This window comes from Hypanus sabinus, chromosome 21 (assembly GCF_030144855.1).
Source record: "Hypanus sabinus isolate sHypSab1 chromosome 21, sHypSab1.hap1, whole genome shotgun sequence".
Taxonomy (NCBI): domain Eukaryota; kingdom Metazoa; phylum Chordata; class Chondrichthyes; order Myliobatiformes; family Dasyatidae; genus Hypanus; species Hypanus sabinus.
The window spans coordinates 9,842,889-9,863,692 of NC_082726.1; the positions used below are offsets into that span (position 1 = coordinate 9,842,889).

General features: G+C 54.0%; 2 protein-coding genes across 6 annotated transcripts in view; one reads left to right on the forward strand and one right to left on the reverse strand.

Moving 5' to 3' along the window:
• The window catches only part of tln2b (talin 2b), a 352,925-nt gene that overhangs the window by 25,639 nt on the left and 306,482 nt on the right, over nt 1–20,804 (reverse strand). For 4 of the 5 annotated variants that reach the window (XM_059945979.1, XM_059945978.1, XM_059945981.1 and 1 more), the window contains exons 49-52: nt 11,064–11,180; nt 6,652–6,837; nt 6,455–6,562; nt 5,445–5,604 (exon numbers count right to left, since the gene is read on the reverse strand). In XM_059945979.1, the coding sequence (XP_059801962.1) occupies nt 5,445–5,604; nt 6,455–6,562; nt 6,652–6,837; nt 11,064–11,180 (571 nt within the window). The remainder of the gene's footprint in view (nt 1–5,444; nt 5,605–6,454; nt 6,563–6,651; nt 6,838–11,063; nt 11,181–20,804) is intronic. The other variant, XM_059945982.1, reaches the window with a different exon arrangement.
• On the forward strand, nt 9,557–10,475 carry LOC132379191 (general transcription factor II-I repeat domain-containing protein 2-like). Its single transcript, XM_059946867.1, has 2 exons — nt 9,557–10,331; nt 10,417–10,475. The coding sequence occupies exon 1, from the start codon at nt 9,725–9,727 to the stop codon at nt 10,325–10,327; it is 603 nt and encodes a 200-aa protein (XP_059802850.1). The 5' UTR covers nt 9,557–9,724; the 3' UTR covers nt 10,328–10,331; nt 10,417–10,475.

Below are 20,804 nucleotides of genomic sequence, written 5' to 3' on the forward strand. Positions count from 1 at the left end.
TTCAGTGGTAAAGGTTGCTGACCCCTGTCCTACCCCAAATAAATGTTTTCCCAAATTGTCTCCTATCCCTCTCCAGCGCTATGGTAAAGGAGATAGAGTTGTGATCACTACCTCCAAAATGCTCTCCCACTGAGAGATCTGACACCTGACCAGGTTCATTTCCCAATACCAGATCAAGTGCAGCCTCTCTTCCAGTGGGCTTACCTACATATTGCGTTAGGAAACCTTCTTGAACACACCTACAAACTCCACCCCAACTGAACCCCTTGCTCTAAGAAGACACCAGTCAAAATCAGGAAAGTTGAAATCTCCTATCACAACAACCCTATTATTATTGCACCGCTCCAGAATCTGCCTCCCTGTCTGCTCCTCGATGTCCCTGCTATATAAAACACCCAGTAGTAAAGAGCAGGAAATCAACACCACACCCCATTCTCACCCATTAGATATAGAAGCAGAATCAGGCCAGTTGGCTTATTGAGTCTGCTCCACCATTCAGTCAGGGTTGATTTATTCTCCTGCTCTCAAACCCATTCTCTTGCCTCCTTCTGTAACCTTTGATGTCCTTACTAATCAAGAACCTATCAGCCCTTTAAATATACCCAGTGACCTGGCCTCCATAGCCACCTGTGGCACTGTATTCCACAGATTCACCACCCTCTGGCTAAAGAAATTCCTTCTCATCTCTGTTCCAAAAGGATGTACTTCTATTTTGAGGCTGTGCTCTCTGATCCTAGACTCTCCCACTACTTGAAACATCATCCCCACATCCCCTCTATCTATATTCATTAGGTTTCAATAAAATCCCCCTTCATTCGTCTAAACTCCAGTGAGTACAGGCTCAGAGCCATCAAATACTCCCTACACATCAATCCTTTCCCCAAATCATTCACACAAACCTCCTCTGGACCTGCTCTTAATGCCAGCACAGCCTTTCTTAGATATGGGCCTTAAAACTGTTCACAATGCCACAGAATTACATCCTTGCTTTTATATTCTAGTCTTCTCAAAATGAAAGCTAATATTGCATTTGCCTTCCTTACCACTGCTTTAACCAGCAAGTTAACCTTCTGGGAATCCTGAACCTTGACTCTCAAGTCCCTTTGCACATCTGATTTCTGAATTCATTCCCCATTTAGAAAATAGTCTTCATTCCTTCCACCAAAACGTGTGATCATACACTTCCCTACATTGTAATCCTTCTTTGCCCATTTTCCTAATCTTTCTAAATCCTCCTGCAGATTCCCTGCTTTCTCAATACTACCTGTCCCTCCACCTTTCTTAGTATCATCCACAAACTTGGTACAAAGCTATCAATTCAAAGCCATCAGCCACCTCTTTAACATATAAGGTGAAACTTAGCAGAATCAACACCAACCCTTTCAACAGCACCACTAATCACTGACAGTCAACCAGAAAATGTCCCCTTCATTCCCACTTTTGCCTCCTGCTAATCAGCCTATCTCCTGTCCATGCTAGTATCTTTCCTGTAATACCATGGGCTCTTATCTTATTTAGCAGTCTCATGAGTGGCATCTTGTCAAAGCCCTTCTGAAAATCCAAGTAAAAAAATCCATTGACTCCTCTAGTAACACAGACAGCATCCGTGGAAACAAGCAGTCAACGTTTCGGGCCGAGACCCTTCGTCTGGACTCGTCTATCCTGCTTTTTATTTCCTCAAAGAATTCCAAAAGATTTATCTGCCAGGCAAGACTTCCCCTTAAGGAAACCATGGAGATTTCAGCCTATTTTGTCATGTGCCTCCCAAGTATCCTGAAACGTCATGTTTAATAATGTCAAGCTAACTGGCCGATAATTTTCTGTGTTTTTCCTTTCTCCCTTAGAGAGTGAAATGACATTTACTATTTTCCAGTCCTCCAGAACCAGGTGATTCTTGAAAGATCATTACTAATGCCTCCACAATCTCTTCAGCCACCTCTTTCAGAACACTGGGATACAGTCCACCTGGTTTAAGTGACTTAATTACCTTCAGGTCTTTCAGGCTCCCAAGCACATTCTCCTTTTTAAAAGCAACTACACTCAACTTATGCTCCGAGACACTCGGATTTGTGGAATGCTGATAGTGTCTTCCGCAGTGAATATTGATGTTCATCTGCTAATTCCTTGTTCCCTATTACTCTCTCTTGAGCATCATTTTCCAACATTCTGATGTCTACTCTTGCCTCTCTTTCACTCTTTATGTGTCTGAAAAATATTTTGGTATCCTCTTTTATAATGCATCTTTTCACTCCTTACTGCTTTTTTTCAGTTGCTTTCTGTTGGTTGTTAAAAGCTTCCCAATCCTCCAACTTTGCACTACAATCATCCTGACCACAACTGCCTCAAAAGACTGGATGAGGTAGCAACCTGGACCATCGTTCAGGGGCTATGTGAGGTCAGGATTCTGGAACTGTGAGGCATTGGCTCGGGGTCCACTAGTCATCAGCTGCCTTTAAAAGTCAAATCACCCGGCTCTTGCTTATCACTTTACTCATTACATCATAAAGGGACGCCAAAAAAATAGTCAGACCTCATTACTTTTTCATAAAACCATCTTATTATGATTTTCTAGAGTGTCCAAATACTTCCCATCCTCCATTATACTAATCGAGGAAGGAAGTTTTCAGCTTCAAACATCAGGAAGCTGTTAATGAGATTGCAGGGGGAAGGAAACCACAATATCACAGAACGGTGACTACACAGGAGGTGGCTATTTAGCTTTCTGAATCAAGGCTGATTCTCTGGACAAACATTGCCCCTCTCCACCATTTTCCTGTAGCCCTACAATTTCTGTTATTTCAAGGACACATCCTGTAAAAGCCATATAGATCCACCTGCAGTACTCCCCCAGGCAATACATTCCAGATGGAAGCTCAAAGCTGCATTAAATCCCCTCCCTGCATCGTGCTCGGTTCTATATTATATTCCGTTGTTCTTGGACGCCTGACCCTCTCACCAACAGGAACAAGTTTGTCTCCTCATTATCTTGAGCACTGCTAGTCAAATCCCCTCACAACGTCCCCGCTCGGCCGATCCCGACTTTCACAGTGGCCATTCCCAAAACTCATGAAAAACTGCACTTGGGCAGAGCAGAGGGGATGGAGGGAAAATAATAGAAAGAGTTTGGGTTTGGAGGGGAGAATAGGAATATTATTCATTTGGCAAAGCGTTAGTCCAAAAAGTATATAAAACATAAGAGAGCGAATGCAAACTGGCAGGAAGGGCATGTGAACCTCCTGTTAACGTGCTCGGAGTGACTCCCTGCCTCTGTGCTTCAGAGGAAAAGTGACAGAGGGAACCTGTTGCAGGTTTAAGTTAGAGACTCCAAACATGAATGAACGAGTCCAGAGCAGTCATCCAATAAAAGCAGGACAATGTGGTCGGTGAAAGATGATAACTTTGATGCTCCCGTCCATCCCATGTGTTCTGTTTAAAATGAGCTACAGTTGTTTCCACTGGACTGTCACCAGGGACTTGTCCAATCAGTCCCACTATGGCAGCAGGTAAACATGGCCCAATGCCCGAGGGCCTCTCCACTCCACACGCAGAGAGACAGTAACACAGCTCTTCACACATTCCAGTTAGGAGTGAGCACTCACAGCAGTATGCAAGTCCAGCTCCCAATCCCTCACTGGAATTAACTGGACTCGTCGTTGGATCAGAATGGAAGAACAGCGGATGGTATGCCAGCTGTCAGTTAGTACACTGCAAAACTCCATCGTCTGCAGCACACGTGCACCTCTCCAAGACAGGGCTGACCACTGGCAGCTCTGACTGAAATCACCAGTTCTGGCCAGCAGGAGTGTAACAGAGGTGCCAAAGATGGGACCACTGGCAGCACAACACAGTAAAAGTGCCAGTGACAGACAGTGTGAGGGCTCTGGTATCGCCAGCGCTAAGGCAGCACAGTGACAGTGTGCCAGACAGTGAAGGCACTCCAGTGTCACCTCTGGCAGGACACACAGGGAGTGTGACAGGCAGTGAGAGGATCCTGGGAAACATCATTATAGGACGGCAGAGTGAGATTTTAAATGGAAATACACTGACAGGGAAATCAAGATGGAAAACAGAGGCAGAGTTACACTCTGATGTACAAATCGCTCACTTTTGCAAACTCACTTCAATTGGAATTATACTCTGCTCCCTCATTAGAGATTGAATTATTTACAATAACGGAAGGTAAATCTGGTTAATCCATCTATGTAGTTCTTAGGCTCTCAAGCTTATTAAGCTGGGGCATGGAGTACGAAAGTAAACCCTGGGGTTAAGGCAGAAGTCAGAGACAACGGCTGCACTTGGCTCATTCATATTGTGAGCGGGCATAGGACTGATACTGACGCAATGCCAAGGAATGAGAGATTTGAGCAATTGGATCTCATTCACCAGGGCAACGGGTGATTTGTTAGACTAACTCAGAATGGTAAAAGAGACAGTGTTTTGGGTTGAGAATGATAAGAGGTCAGGCCGCAGATTTCAACTACAAAATAACAGAGAGAGGCACTAAAATAACTTTTTGCAAACCAAGGAAATTTGTTGGAATTGGAAAACCATAAGACAAGGAGTAAAAATGGAACAGACCAAGAATCATTTTTTCAGAAGGTAAAGGTACAGAGCAGAACTTGCATCACTCCCCATAATTTTGGTGAATAGTGGAAGTCATGTAGAGACAGGTTGAAGATGGGGTAAATGTGATCGATGGTATTTACAAACACACTCAATAGAAATGCCCACCTCATAGGCTGAAGCCCAGGGAATAAAAGGGGCTGCAGCAGCACCATGGACAGTAAACTGGCTGAGTGAGCAGCACTCAACAGCCTCTTGCCAAACCTGCAGCAGTGGACAGGGTACGCTGACCCATAGGGGTCACTAGGAACACTTTTGTCAAACATGTCTTGTTCAGGCCGTCTGGGGCGCACATCCCAAATCGGCAGCTAACAGAGAACCTGCAAATGTGTGAACTGTGCAAATAGTTATTATGGACGGTGATAGTGATAGGCCGGTAAAGAAGTAGCAAATGAAACTTAGTACTGAGAACTGTGAAGTAGCAGTCTGCTGCGTCAATATAAACTAGGAGACTCGCTTTGAGAGGAGTAAAAGATCCAAGATGCTAGAGTTCATGTCCATAAATTGTCGATGGTGACACGGCAGTAAAGCAAGTTGTTAAAAGCAGACGGGATTCTAGACTCTTTAAATAGAGAAAGTAACAAAAATAGTCAAGTTGAACCTTCTGTGATTCATAATAGATAGCTTCAAAGACATTAAGTGAGTCTGGAACTGGCATTGAGGAGGAAACTCTGCAGGCACAGATGAAAAAGGGAAAAATGACCCTTCTTTGTATAGCTAATTATCTGGTTACATGCAAGTACCTTTAGAATGTCCCGCGCATTAGAGAAATGCATGTAAATTTAAACTGGGAGCTTGGGAAGAACTCGGCGCGTTGCTACCTGGCTTGCGGAGGCCACAGGACCTGGAGCTCTCAACCCCGACCCCATGCTGACCTTTCATGGCTTCGGCTGACTGGATCAGTTCGGTGACGGCAGCTGCGACGCGCTTCGAGTACGCGGACAACTGAAGCTTCTGCTCGGCTGTGGGCTTCTGAACAACCTGTTTCAAAGCAAAGCCAGACTTTCGACATTCTCCAACGGTTAAGTAGCACGGAAAAAGTGATGACGGGTTTACAAAGCTAAGTATAAACAGAATGATCAGGAATTCGGAGAATTCAGACTGACATAGAACAGAGAATTAACACTTACACAGAACAGTCCAGCACAGTACAGTTCCTTCCACCCAAGACGTTGTGCCAACATTTTACTCTTCTCCAAGATCAATCTACCCTAGGAGATCCCCAATCTATTTCATGCCTTGGACCAATACCATTAAACAAGTGTTCTGTGGAGTCCAGGTTGGGAACCCCTGATCTAACGCTACCCTCCCACATTACTTTCATCAATGTGCCTATCTAAGAATCTCTTAAGTGTCCCTAATATTTCTTTCTCTACTACTGCCTCTGGCACCCACCTACTACTCTCTGCATAAGAACATGACTTCTGACAGTCTCCCCTAATACGTTTCTCCTAGCACCTTAAACGTATGCCTTCTTGTATAACTATTGCTGCCTCTGGCTGTCCACTCAATCAGTGCCTCTCATCATCGTATACACCTCTATCAGGTCACTTCTCATCCTCCGTCACTCAAAAGAGAGAAGCCCTAGCTTGTTCAACCTTTCTTCGTAAGACATGCTCTCCAATCCAGGCAACGTCCTAGTAAATCTCCTCTGCACACTCTCTGAAGCTTCCACATCCTATGTAACCACTTTACATAGGTTCTCCAAAATCCCTCAGATTTGCTTGCAAATCCTGGAAATCTGATGGCCTATCTCAATAATTCTCAGAAAGCTACATCCCTGTGTACTCTGTTCTAGGCAACCCACAGGAAGCCAGGCTGACCCACTCACCGCAAGGACGTGCTCCAGCAGTTCCATGTATCCCACGCTGCATTCGGTGGCTGAATGCAGGGCCCGGCTTCGCACATCCTCACTCACTGCCGAATGGTACGCCGCTTGCTGCCGAGGGAAACACATTTGCACTTTAATGCTGATTGACCAAAAGCAAGCCAGAAATCAAACTGGTGACCGAAGACACTGACAATTACCTTGCAAGCTGTCAGCATGTCGACAATTGCCTTGCGACTCAGGTTGGCAGTTGCTATCACTTCATCCTGGCGACAGGAGTTCCCTGCAGCTACTGCCTTGGCAGTGGCGGTTGTGATACCTTTTGTCATTCGAATGAATTCTTCCGGGGTATGAGTCTTGGCTGGCACCTCTTTTGATTGGAAAACCTGGAATTTAAGTCAAGATCCGGCATGAAGGCTTTACGTTATATCACATATAAGTTATGTCAGAGGACCAATGACTGTGGGGCAGTTGTCAGTGGACCAATGCCTGTGGGGCATTTGTCAGTGGACCAATAGCTGTGGGGCAGTTGTCAGTGGACCAATAGCTGTGGGGCAGTTGTCAGTGGACCAATGGCTGTGGGGCAGTTGTCAGCAGACCAATGGCTGTGGGGCAGTCATCAGGGAATCAATAGCTGTGGGGCAGTTGTCAGTGGACCAATGGCTATGGGGCAGTTATTAGTGGGGCAGTCATCTTTCAGTCAGGTTAAGACCAGTCTCACGTGACAGATAAGAATTTGAATTTACAATGCCTGGAAATGAAATGCTTTCCTAATGGAAGGTCATGTCCAATGAATTGTGTAGGGAGGTCCCAGGGTACGTCATTTTGGACAGAACATTTGCTGTGGATGACATAGATTTTAGCAGCACTTTAACAAGATGTGTGCTGATCAATACAAATCAAATTCAAAAAGGTAATGACTGATGGGCATTGTTGTGATTGGAAGTGGTTCACGGGATTCGGTATTCTCTCCCCTTGCTATAGATATATGACTGACAGTGGCAAAAAAGTTAGCTGGTAATGCAAAAATTGGCTGTGAGCTTGACAGTAAAGAGTAACACTTCAGACTGCAGGAAAATGTATGGCCTACAGCAGAACACAATCCCACGATCAGCTCCAATTCTCGACCAACTTGCCAATTAAAGCACTGAACAAGATTGAAACCAAAGAGGATAAGAGCGGAAGAGATTGGGTGTCCAGCGCCGTTTGCCTGGATTTGGCTGGTCTCCCCTTCCCTCTCGCTCGCTGCTGCTGGAGGAAGGTGCAAGAGTCTTGGGTTTCGGACAAGGTTTGATTGGTGTGGTTTGTGGATTGGACTCGTTTCTAGAGGACTCTGCAATTCATGTTATATGGGCTTCTGATTTCAAAATTACAAAATCGCTATTCTGCACAATTTACCTGGGGCAGCCTGGCTCTGCAGCCTGCAGTCAATGCATGCCACAGAATTAAACTGCACTGCAATGAACTAAACTCAACATTCCTAAACTCACTTCTGTGTGTTATTCACATTTTTTTTTTGCCATTTCTGCAATTTGTTCTGATTTTTCATGTGTTGTTGTTTCGCATTTTCTTTGAACGGGTTCCATGGTGTTTTCTTGGTTTGTGGCTGCCTGCGGGAGGACGAATCTCAGAGTTGTACTCTGTACACATACTTTGATAATAAATGGAGTTTGAATCTTTGAAAATGGAAATGGAATTTAAAACAATAAATGTGGAGAGAATGGAAATGGAAAACATTGAGTGGTTGAGAGAAAAGTGGGACCGTGGATTGCATAGCCACAGATCCTTAAAGGCAGCAGGAAAGATGGTCACGTAAGGTACATGCAATGATACATTCTATTTGCCAAGGCACATAAGTTAGGCTTCAGTTCATCCACTGTGTTACCAAGGGATTACACTGGGAGGGCGCAGAAAACATTGCCAGCAGTGTAGCCATGGTACAAGTTGGGACTGTTTTCTTTTGAAGAGAAGAGGCCAAGGGATACTTAACTAAGGTGTATAACATAATCTGAAGCCCAGAAAGAGAAAATGGGACAGCCAAAAGTCAGGATGGTTATTTAAGAGTCACTGATAGAGGTTTAAAGCAGAAGAAACATTCTTTCATGAAGGAGATGATAGGGGCTGGAACTCGATGCTTGAAGTGTGAGTTCACATCACGTTTAAACAGCTCCACAATACCAGAGTCATATTCTGGTTATACCAACTATATCATCGACAGAGATAGTAACTCTCTGGGCTCGTGTTCCTCCTGTTCAACACTGCAGTCACTCTACAACTATTCTAGAACTCCAGAAACACCTGTCTGCTGTCCTAGTTTTAGAATCCCTGATTAATATCACCCTTTAGACCTGTCTTCTCTCTCCTTGTAGCTTTGCATTATCCATCATACTTTGGTCCTGGCTCTTACAGAACTTCCCAGGGGAAACCTCTCCCCTGTCAGTACTCAGAACTGAGTACTGGTTAGGGAGCAGGACACCCAGGGATCTTCTGCTTGCTCTTCTCAGTCTATCTGGGGATCACACTGTTTAAGTCGTGGCTGTAAAGAGATCTGGAAGAGATATAAAGTACACAGATAAAGAATGGGAAGTTTTCAGACAGAACTAGGTTCAGAGACATATACTGTGCATGTTGCTACCAAATATATTGCCTGCTTGAGCTATGGGCTGAACTCTGCTTGAAACATTCGACCCACAAAACACTCCGCCTGCTCCAAACTCCAAAGCACACAGGCTGAGCGTCTTCATTCCTGTACCTTTCTTTGTTCCAGATCAGACTAGTGCGGGGGTCGGCAACCTGCGGCTCCCGAGCCATTTGTGGCTCTTTCACCTCTGTGCTGCGGCTCCCTGTGGCTTTGGGAAATAATTGGTCAGTATTTAATTAAAATGTATTTTATGTTAGTTTGTTAGCTTTTGAAATGTAATTATGGTGATCTTGTACATTTCCTGCCACATCCGAAACGGCTCACAATTAGCCGGCATTCCGGCTAAGGGAGATAGCCTACGGGGGTTTGTGAGTACGCGTCTTTTGCAGCATCTGCGTCCATGGGGGCTGGGTTGAGGGAGGCTTAAAAGCAAGGCTGTTTAGTTCGAATAAAGCTATCTTTGACTGCAGTTTACTGACACCGCTACAACGTGTTTTTATCGCTGGCTGTCCAGACGGAAGGTGCTGAAACGCTTTGTCGCGTGTCTGGAAGAAGTGAAAACTTTCCTGGGCAGCAAAGGGCTCACCTTTCCTGAGCTGGAACAGCCAGAGTGGCTGGAAAAGCTACACTTCATGGTAGACATGACAGCGCACCTGAACACGCTGAACACAGCTCTTCAGGGGAAAGGACGTACAGCCCTGCACATGTTGGAGGATGTTTTGGCATTCGAGCGCAAGTTGACAGTGCTTGCCAGAGATTTACAGAAAGGCACTTTGTCTCACTTCCCCAATTTGAGAGAGTTCAAACAAGGTCACGACATGATAATTTCGGAGTATTTACATTCTGCAATCATCGCAATGCAAACATCGTTTGGGAAACGCTTCTGTGAGTTCAGAGAGGAAAAAAACACATTATCCTTCCCGGTCACTCCCTTAAGCATCGATCCTTCCCTACTGAATACGACTGCATTGGCAGGTGTGAGTCAACCTGATCTTGAGATGGAACTGGCCGACATAGCCGACAAAGACATATGGGTGTCCAAGTTTAGACGCTTGACAGCAGACCTTGAAGATGTTGCCCGTCAGAAGGCCGTTCTTGCTCAGAAACACAAATGGAGTGATATTGAAAACCTCACAGATGACAGCTTGCGATCCTGTGTAAAGATGAAGGTGACATCATACAGCCCTGATGTGCAGACGCTGTGCGCTGAGGTCCAGGAGCAGAAATCCCATTAACCAAGTATGATAAATATTTTAATTGCCTATTATTTTACTTATATTCATATTTTTTCATTGTTCAGTGAAATAGTCCTTTCATTTTTCAGGATGACAGCTGGCTGACGTTATTTTTGGTTTGCTGCTGGCGGAAAATTTAAGTTCAGCGTTTTTCATAAATACAAGAAGGTCTCAAATAGACATTGAATATTTTACTTAAAAGTAACTTTCAACCCAACGTCTTTTTTTCGGAGTTCAAAATGTTTTTGTTGCATGCAGAAATGTAATTTCGTTTTCTCTGCAGGAGTTCATCAATTTCATAAATGCAACACATTATAGTTTGTTTATACATAGCATAAAGGCAAAAAAAAACGTTGTATGCAGTGTTATTTCATTTTAAATGTCAAACGGGTTTTGCGGCTCCCAGTGTTTTCTTTTCTGTGGGAAACGGGTCCAAGTGGCTCTTTCAGTGGTAAAGGTTGCTGACCCCTGGACTAGTGTGTTATATCTTTTAAGCGGCACAAAATATATAGGAGAGAGATGGGGAAGAATTTAGAGTTTTGCAGCTGAAATACAGCTAATGAAGATGGAAGGGTTCCAATCTAAAATGTGCATGACCTGCATGACCTTAAAACAGAAAGGAAGACAAAGTAAATCAGGAGAAAAATGATAAATAAATTGGGAGATAAAAGGGGGATTGTGATCAGATGTAGAGTTGAGGTGACATCAGTGAGTTATTAGCCCTCCACTAACGTACCGCCAGCTCTTGTTTAATGCTTTCTATCGTTCCCTCGAGTGCCCTTGTGCCTCGCGTTGCTTCATCCTCCACCGCTTTCACTGTTTTCAGAAGGGAGGTGACGTTTGTGACCATTACCTACAGGAGAAGGGATCACATGGTAACAGGTAACCAATCAGAACCCTGAATCTGATTTTATTAGCTCATCATTGACTTTTATTTTAATTCCATCTTTGTTCTGTGACCTCACAATCCTTAATGGTAAAATAAGATCACTCACTACTTCTCACCACTCTATACACCATCCTTAACTCTCTGTATTCTACCCCATATTTCCCAATCAAATTAAAGACTTGCCTTGCCTCTTATCAACTTCCTTACATCATCAGATGCTTCAAATTTGAACACTCCTAAATCTTCTGCATTGCGGTCCTCCTGTTCTCACAATGTAATCTTAAATTATTGAAAATAAAGATACATAATTATAATATCAAGCTTTGAAATGAGTCTCACTGGAATTTGGTAACTCAAGGCTGCAGGCACTATGTATGTAACTATTCACTATAAATACCTTCCTGTGGCTAGCCCTTGTCTATCTTATACTTACCTTGTAATATAAGGTTTATACAGAACCTTCTTATCTGTCTTATGTGGTGCCTTACATTGTACCTTCCCTGCCTCGCGCTGTCCCTCCTGCTCTATCTTGCTTGCCTCTCCCTGTACCCTGAGCCCGTCTCTCTCTGTACCCTGAGCCCGTCTCTCCCTGTACCCTGAGCCTGTCTCTCTCTGTACCCTGAGCCCGTCTCTCCCTGTACCCTGAGCCCGTCTCTCCCTGTACCCTGCGCCCGCCTCTCCCTGTACCCTGAGCCCGTCTCTCTCTGTACCCTGAGCCCGTCTCTCTCTGTACCCTGAGCCCGTCTCTCCCTGTACCCTGAGCCCGTCTCTCTCTGTACCCTGAGCCCGTCTCTCCCTGTACCCTGAGCCCGTCTCTCTCTGTACCCTGAGCCCGTCTCTCCCTGTACCCTGCGCCCGTCTCTCCCTGTACCCTGCGCCCGTCTCTCCCTGTACCCTGCGCCCATCTCTCCCTGTACCCTGCACCCGCCTCTCCCTGTACCCTGCGCCCGCTTCTCCTTGTACCCTGCGCCCGCTTCTCCTTGTACCCTGCGCCCGTCTCTCCCTGTACCCTGAGCCCGTCTCTCTCTGTACCCTGAGCCCGTCTCTCCCTGTACCCTGCGCCCGCCTCTCCCTGTACCCTGCGCCCGTCTCTCACTGTACCCTGCACCCGCCTCTCCCTGTACCCTGCGCCCGTCTCTCACTGTACCCTGCGCCCGTCTCTCCCTGTACCCTGCGCCCATCTCTCCCTGTACCCTGCACCCGCCTCTCCCTGCACCCTGCGCCTGCTTCTCCTTGTACCCTGTGCCCGTCTCTCACTGTACCCTGCGCCCATCTCTCCCTGTACCCTGCGCCCGTCTCTCCTTGTACCCTGTGCCCGTCTCACCTTGTACCCTGAGCCGGTCTCTCCTTGTACCCTGCGCCCGTCTCTCCCTGTACCCTGCGCCCGTCTCTCCTTGTACCCTGTGCCCGCCTCTCCCTGTACCCTGATCCCGTCTCTCCTTGTACCCTGCGCCCATCTCTCCCTGTACCCTGAGCCCGTCTCTCCCTGTACCCTGTGCCCGTCTCTCCTTGTACCCTGAGCCCGTCTCTCCTTGTACCCTGAGCCCGTCTCTCCTTGTACCCTGTGCCCGTCTCTCCTTGTACCCTGCGCCCGTCTCTCCTTGTACCCTGAGCCCGTCTCTCCCTGTACCCTGCGCCCGTCTCTCCCTGTACCCTGCGCCCGTCTCTCCTTGTACCCTGTGCCCGCCTCTCCCTGTACCCTGAGCCCGTCTCTCCCTGTACCCTGAGCCCGTCTCTCTCTGTACCCTGAGCCCGTCTCTCCCTGTACCCTGCGCCCGCCTCTCCCTGTACCCTGAGCCCGTCTCTCTCTGTACCCTGAGCCCGTCTCTCCCTGTACCCTGAGCCTGTCTCTCTCTGTACCCTGAGCCCGTCTCTCTCTGTACCCTGAGCCCGTCTCTCCCTGTACCCTGCGCCCGCCTCTCCCTGTACCCTGAGCCCGTCTCTCCCTGTACCCTGCGCCCGCCTCTCCCTGTACCCTGCGCCCGTCTCTCCCTGTACCCTGCGCCCATCTCTCCCTGTACCCTGCGCCCGTCTCTCCCTGTACCCTGCGCCCGTCTCTCCCTGTACCCTGCGCCCATCTCTCCCTGTACCCTGCACCCGCCTCTCCCTGTACCCTGCGCCCGCTTCTCCTTGTACCCTGCGCCCGTCTCTCACTGTACCCTGCGCCCATCTCTCCCTGTACCCTGCGCCCGTCTCTCCCTGTACCCTGCGCCCGTCTCTCCCTGTACCCTGAGCCCGTCTCTCTCTGTACCCTGAGCCCATCTCTCCCTGTACCCTGAGCCCGTCTCTCCCTGTACCCTGAGCCCGTCTCTCCCTGTACCCTGAGCCCGTCTCTCCCTGTACCCTGCGCCCGTCTCTCCCTGTACCCTGCGCCCGTCTCTCCCTGTACCCTGCGCCCGTCTCTCCCTGTACCCTGCGCCCGTCTCTCCCTGTACCCTGCGCCCGTCTCTCCCTGTACCCTGCGCCCGTCTCTCCCTGTACCCTGCGCCCGCCTCTCCCTGTACCCTGCGCCCGCCTCTCCCTGTACCCTGCGCCCGCTTCTCCTTGTACCCTGCGCCCGTCTCTCACTGTACCCTGCGCCCATCTCTCCCTGTACCCTGCGCCCGTCTCTCCCTGTACCCTGCGCCAGTCTCTCCCTGTACCCTGCACCCACCTCTCCCTCTACCCTGAGCCCATCTCTCCCTCTACCCTGAGCCCACCTCTCCCTGTACCCTGCGCCCATCTCTCCCTGTACCCTGCGCCCATCTCTCCCTCTACCCTGAGCCCACCTCTCCCTGTACCCTGAGCCCACCTCTCCCTGTACCCTGCACCCACCTCTCCCTGTACCCTGCGCCCATCTCTCCCTGTACCCTGCACCCGCCTCTCCCTGTACCCTGCGCCCGTCTCTCACTGTACCCTGCGCCCGTCTCTCACTGTACCCTGCGCCCGTCTCTCCCTGTACCCTGCGCCCATCTCTCCCTGTACCCTGCACCCGCCTCTCCCTGTACCCTGCGCCCGTCTCTCACTGTACCCTGCACCCGCCTCTCCCTGTACCCTGCGCCCGTCTCTCACTGTACCCTGCGCCCGCTTCTCCTTGTACCCTGCGCCCGTCTCTCCCTGTACCCTGAGCCCGTCTCTCTCTGTACCCTGCGCCCGTCTCTCTCTGTACCCTGAGCCCGTCTCTCCCTGTACCCTGTGCCCGTCTCTCTCTGTACCCTGCGCCCGTCTCTCCCTGTACCCTGCGCCCGCCTCTCCCTGTACCCTGAGCCCGTCTCTCTCTGTACCCTGAGCCCATCTCTCTCTGTACCCTGAGCCCGTCTCTCCCTGTACCCTGAGCCCGTCTCTCTCTGTACCCTGCGCCCGTCTCTCCCTGTACCCTGCGCCCGTCTCTCCCTGTACCCTGCGCCCGCCTCTCCCTGTACCCTGAGCCCGTCTCTCCCTGTACCCTGCGCCCGTCTCTCCCTGTACCCTGCGCCCTTCTCTCCCTGTACCCTGCGCCCGTCTCTCCCTGTACCCTGCGCCCGTCTCTCCCTGTACCCTGCGCCCATCTCTCCCTGTACCCTGCACCCGCTTCTCCTTGTACCCTGCGCCCGCTTCTCCCTGTACCCTGCGCCCGTCTCTCCCTGTACCCTGCGCCCGTCTCTCCCTGTACCCTGCGCCAGTCTCTCCCTGTACCCTGCACCCACCTCTCCCTCTACCCTGAGCCCATCTCTCCCTCTACCCTGAGCCCACCTCTCCCTGTACCCTGCGCCCGTCTCTCCCTGTACCCTGCGCCCATCTCTCCCTCTACCCTGAGCCCACCTCTCCCTCTACCCTGAGCCCACCTCTCCCTGTACCCTGAGCCCACCTCTCCCTGTACCCTGCGCCCACCTCTCCCTGTACCCTGCACCCGTCTCTCCCTGTACCCTGCACCCGCCTCTCCCTGTACCCTGCGCCCGTCTCTCACTGTACCCTGCGCCCGTCTCTCACTGTACCCTGCGCCCGTCTCTCCCTGTACCCTGCGCCACTCTCTCCCTGTACCCTGCACCCGCCTCTCCCTGTACCCTGCGCCCGTCTCTCACTGTACCCTGCACCCGCCTCTCCCTGTACCCTGCGCCCGTCTCTCACTGTACCCTGCGCCCGTCTCTCCCTGTACCCTGCGCCCATCTCTCCCTGTACCCTGCACCCGCCTCTCCCTGTACCCTGCGCCCGCTTCTCCTTGTACCCTGTGCCCGTCTCTCACTGTACCCTGCGCCCGTCTCTCCCTGTACCCTGCGCCCCTCTCTCCCTGTACCCTGCACCCGCCTCTCCCTGTACCCTGCGCCCGTCTCTCACTGTACCCTGCACCCGCCTCTCCCTGTACCCTGCGCCCGTCTCTCACTGTACCCTGCGCCCGTCTCTCCCTGTACCCTGCGCCCATCTCTCCCTGTACCCTGCACCCGCCTCTCCCTGTACCCTGTGCCCGCTTCTCCTTGTACCCTGTGCCCGTCTCTCCCTGTACCCTGCGCCCGTCTCTCCTTGTACCCTGTGCCCGTCTCTCCTTGTACCCTGAGCCCGTCTCTCCTTGTACCCTGCGCCCGTCTCTCCCTGTACCCTGCGCCCGTCTCTCCCTGTACCCTGTGCCCGCCTCTCCCTGTACCCTGAGCCCGTCTCTCTCTGTACCCTGCGCCCGTCTCTCCCTGTACCCTGCGCCCATCTCTCCCTGTACCCTGCACCCGCCTCTCCCTGTACCCTGCGCCCGCTTCTCCTTGTACCCTGCGCCCGTCTCTCCCTGTACCCTGCGCCAGTCTCTCCCTGTACCCTGCACCCACCTCTCCCTCTACCCTGAGCCCATCTCTCCCTCTACCCTGAGCCCACCTCTCCCTGTACCCTGCGCCCGTCTCTCCCTGTACCCTGCGCCCATCTCTCCCTCTACCCTGAGCCCACCTCTCCCTGTACCCTGAGCCCACCTCTCCCTGTACCCTGAGCCCACCTCTCCCTGTACCCTGCGCCCGTCTCTCCCTGTACCCTGCGCCCGTCTCTCCCTGTACCCTGCACCCGCCTCTCCCTGTACCCTGCGCCCGTCTCTCACTGTACCCTGCGCCCGTCTCTCACTGTACCCTGCGCCCGTCTCTCCCTGTACCCTGCGCCCCTCTCTCCCTGTACCCTGCACCCGCCTCTCCCTGTACCCTGCGCCCGTCTCTCACTGTACCCTGCACCCGCCTCTCCCTGTACCCTGCGCCCGTCTCTCACTGTACCCTGCGCCCGTCTCTCCCTGTACCCTGCGCCCATCTCTCCCTGTACCCTGCACCCGCCTCTCCCTGTACCCTGCGCCCGCTTCTCCTTGTACCCTGTGCCCGTCTCTCCCTGTACCCTGCGCCCGTCTCTCCCTGTACCCTGCGCCCGTCTCTCCCTGTACCCTGCGCCCGTCTCTCCCTGTACCCTGCGCCCGTCTCTCCCTGTACCCTGAGCCCGTCTCTCCCTGTACCCTGCGCCCGTCTCTCACTGTACCCTGCGCCCCTCTCTCCCTGTACCCTGCGCCCCTCTCTCCCTGTACCCTGCGCCCGCTTCTCCTTGTACCCTGTGCCCGTCTCTCACTGTACCCTGCGCCCATCTCTCCCTGTACCCTGCGCCCGTCTCTCCCTGTACCCTGTGCCCGTCTCTCCTTGTACCCTGTGCCCGTCTCTCCTTGTACCCTGCACCCGTCTCTCCCTGTACCCTGCGCCCGTCTCTCCTTGTACCCTGTGCCCGCCTCTCCCTGTACCCTGAGCCCGTCTCTCTCTGTACCCTGCGCCCATCTCTCCCTGTACCCTGCGCCCGTCTCTCCCTGTACCCTGCGCCCGTCTCTCCCTGTACCCTGAGCCCGTCTCTCCCTGTACCCTGAGCCCGCCTCTCCCTGTACCCTGCGCCCGTCTCTCCCTGTACCCTGCGCCCGTCTCTCCCTGTACCCTGCGCCCACCTCTCCCTCTACCCTGAGCCCATCTCTCCCTCTACCCTGCGCCCACCTCTCCCTGTACCCTGAGCCCACCTCTCCCTGTACCCTGCGCCCATCTCTCCCTCTACCCTGAGCCCACCTCTCCCTCTACCCTGAGCCCACCTCTCCCTCTACCCTGCGCCCACCTCTCCCTGTACCCTGCGCCCACCTCTCCCTGTACCCTGCGCCCGCTTCTCCCTGTACCCTGCGCCCGCCTCTCCCTGTACCCTGCGCCAGTCTCTCTCTGTACCCTGCGCCCGTCTCTCTCTGTACCCTGAGCCCGTCTCTCCCTGTACCCTGAGCCCGTCTCTCCCTGTACCCTGAGCCCGTCTCTCCCTGTACCCTGAGCCCGTCTCTCTCTGTACCCTGAGCCCGTCTCTCCCTGTACCCTGAGCCCGTCTCTCCCTGTACCCTGAGCCCGTCTCTCTCTGTACCCTGAGCCCGTCTCTCCCTGTACCCTGAGCCCGTCTCTCCCTGTACCCTGAGCCCGTCTCTCCCTGTACCCTGAGCCCGTCTCTCCCTGTACCCTGCGCCCGCCTCTCCCTGTACCCTGCGCCAGCCTCTCCCTGTACCCTGCGCCCGCCTCTCCCTGTACCCTGCGCCCGCCTCTCCCTGTACCCTGCGCCCGCCTCTCCCTGTACCCTGCGCCCGTCTCTCCCTGTACCCTGCGCCAGCCTCTCCCTGTACCCTGCGCCCGTCTCTCCCTGTACCCTGCGCCCGCCTCTCCCTGTACCCTGCGCCCGCCTCTCCCTGTACCCTGCGCCCGTCTCTCCCTGTACCCTGCGCCCGTCTCTCCCTGTACCCTGCGCCCGTCTCTCCCTGTACCCTGCGCCCGCCTCTCCCTGTACCCTGCGCCCATCTCTCCCTGTACCCTGCACCCGCCTCTCCCTGTACCCTGCGCCCGCTTCTCCCTGTACCCTGCGCCCGCCTCTCCCTGTACCCTGCGCCCGCCTCTCCCTGTACCCTGAACCCGTCTCTCCTTGTACCCTGTGCCCGTCTCTCCCTGTACCCTGCACCCGCCTCTCCCTGTACCCTGCACCCGCCTCTCCCTGTACCCTGCGCCCGTCTCTCACTGTACCCTGCACCCGCCTCTCCCTGTACCCTGCGCCCGTCTCTCCCTGTACCCTGCGCCCATCTCTCCCTGTACCCTGCACCCGCCTCTCCCTGTACCCTGCGCCCGCTTCTCCTTGTACCCTGTGCCCGTCTCTCACTGTACCCTGCGCCCATCTCTCCCTGTACCCTGCGCCCGTCTCTCCTTGTACCCTGTGCCCGTCTCTCCTTGTACCCTGAGCCCGTCTCTCCTTGTACCCTGCGCCCGTCTCTCCCTGTACCCTGCGCCCGTCTCTCCTTGTACCCTGTGCCCGCCTCTCCCTGTACCCTGAGCCCGTCTCTCTCGGTACCCTGCGCCCATCTCTCCCTGTACCCTGCGCCCGTCTCTCCCTGTACCCTGCGCCCGTCTCTCCCTGTACCCTGAGCCCGTCTCTCCCTGTACCCTGAGCCCGCCTCTCCCTGTACCCTGCGCCCGTCTCTCCCTGTACCCTGCGCCCGTCTCTCCCTGTACCCTGCGCCCACCTCTCCCTCTACCCTGCGCCCACCTCTCCCTGTACCCTGAGCCCACCTCTCCCTGTACCCTGCGCCCATCTCTCCCTCTACCCTGAGCCCACCTCTCCCTCTACCCTGAGCCCACCTCTCCCTGTACCCTGCGCCCGTCTCTCCCTGTACCCTGCGCCCGCCTCTCCCTGTACCCTGCACCCGCTTCTCCTTGTACCCTGCGCCCGTCTCTCACTGTACCCTGCGCCCGTCTCTCCCTGTACCCTGCGCCCGTCTCTCCCTGTACCCTGCGCCCGTCTCTCCCTGTACCCTGCGCCCGTCTCTCCCTGTACCCTGAGCCCGTCTCTCCCTGTACCCTGAGCCCGTCTCTCACTGTACCCTGCGCCCGTCTCTCCCTGTACCCTGCGCCCCTCTCTCCCTGTACCCTGCACCCGCCTCTCCCTGTACCCTGCGCCCGTCTCTCACTGTACCCTGCACCCGCCTCTCCCTGTACCCTGCGCCCGTCTCTCACTGTACCCTGCGCCCGTCTCTCCCTGTACCCTGCGCCCATCTCTCCCTGTACCCTGCACCCGCCTCTCCCTGTACCCTGCGCCCGCTTCTCCTTGTACCCTGCGCCCGTCTCTCACTGTACCCTGCGCCCATCTCTCCCTGTACCCTGCGCCCGTCTCTCCTTGTACCCTGTGCCCGTCTCTCCTTGTACCCTGAGCCCGTCTCTCCTTGTACCCTGCGCCCGTCTCTCCCTGTACCCTGCGCCCGTCTCTCCTTGTACCCTGTGCCCGCCTCTCCCTGTACCCTGAGCCCGTCTCTCTCTGTACCCTGCGCCCATCTCTCCCTGTACCCTGCGCCCGTCTCTCCCTGTACCCTGCGCCCGTCTCTCCCTGTACCCTGAGCCCGTCTCTCCCTGTACCCTGAGCCCGCCTCTCCCTGTACCCTGAGCCCGTCTCTCCCTGTACCCTGAGCCCGCCTCTCCCTGTACCCTGCGCCCGTCTCTCCCTGTACCCTGCGCCCGTCTCTCCCTGTACCCTGCGCCCACCTCTCCCTCTACCCTGAGCCCATCTCTCCCTCTACCCTGCGCCCACCTCTCCCTGTACCCTGAGCCCACCTCTCCCTGTACCCTGCGCCCATCTCTCCCTCTACCCTGAGCCCACCTCTCCCTCTACCCTGAGCCCACCTCTCCCTGTACCCTGCGCCCACCTCTCCCTGTACCCTGCACCCACCTCTCCCTGTACCCTGCGCCCGCTTCTCCTTGTACCCTGCGCCCGCCTCTCTCTGTACCCTGCGCCAGTCTCTCTCTGTACCCTGCGCCCGTCTCTCTCTGTACCCTGAGCCCGTCTCTCCCTGTACCCTGAGCCCGTCTCTCCCTGTACCCTGCGCCCGCCTCTCCCTGTACCCTGAGCCCGTCTCTCTCTGTACCCTGAGCCCGTCTCTCCCTGTACCCTGAGCCTGTCTCTCTCTGTACCCTGAGCCCGTCTCTCCCTGTACCCTGAGCCCGCCTCTCCCTGTACCCTGCGCCCGCCTCTCCCTGTACCCTGCGCCCGCCTCTCCCTGTACCCTGCGCCCGCCTCTCCCTGTACCCTGCGCCCGCCTCTCCCTGTACCCTGCGCCCGTCTCTCCCTGTACCCTGCGCCCGTCTCTCCCTGTACGCTGCGCCCGCCTCTCCCTGTACCCTGCGCCCGCCTCTCCCTGTACCCTGCGCCCATCTCTCCCTGTACCCTGCACCCGCCTCTCCCTGTACCCTGCGCCCGCTTCTCCCTGTACCCTGCGCCCGCCTCTCCCTGTACCCTGCGCCCGCCTCTCCCTGTACCCTGAACCCGTCTCTCCTTGTACCCTGTGCCCGTCTCTCCCTGTACCCTGCACCCGCCTCTCCCTGTACCCTGCACCCGCCTCTCCCTGTACCCTGCGCCCGTCTCTCACTGTACCCTGCACCCGCCTCTCCCTGTACCCTGCGCCCGTCTCTCACTGTACCCTGCGCCCGTCTCTCCCTGTACCCTGCGCCCATCTCTCCCTGTACCCTGCACCCGCCTCTCCCTGTACCCTGCGCCCGCTTCTCCTTGTACCCTGTGCCCGTCTCTCACTGTACCCTGCGCCCGTCTCTCCCTGTACCCTGCGCCCGTCTCTCCTTGTAC

Bases quoted from the DNA above. Each gene is read 5' to 3' on its own strand.
- LOC132379191 (XM_059946867.1), top strand. From the start codon at position 9,725: ATGGTAGACATGACAGCGCACCTGAACACGCTGAACACAGCTCTTCAG.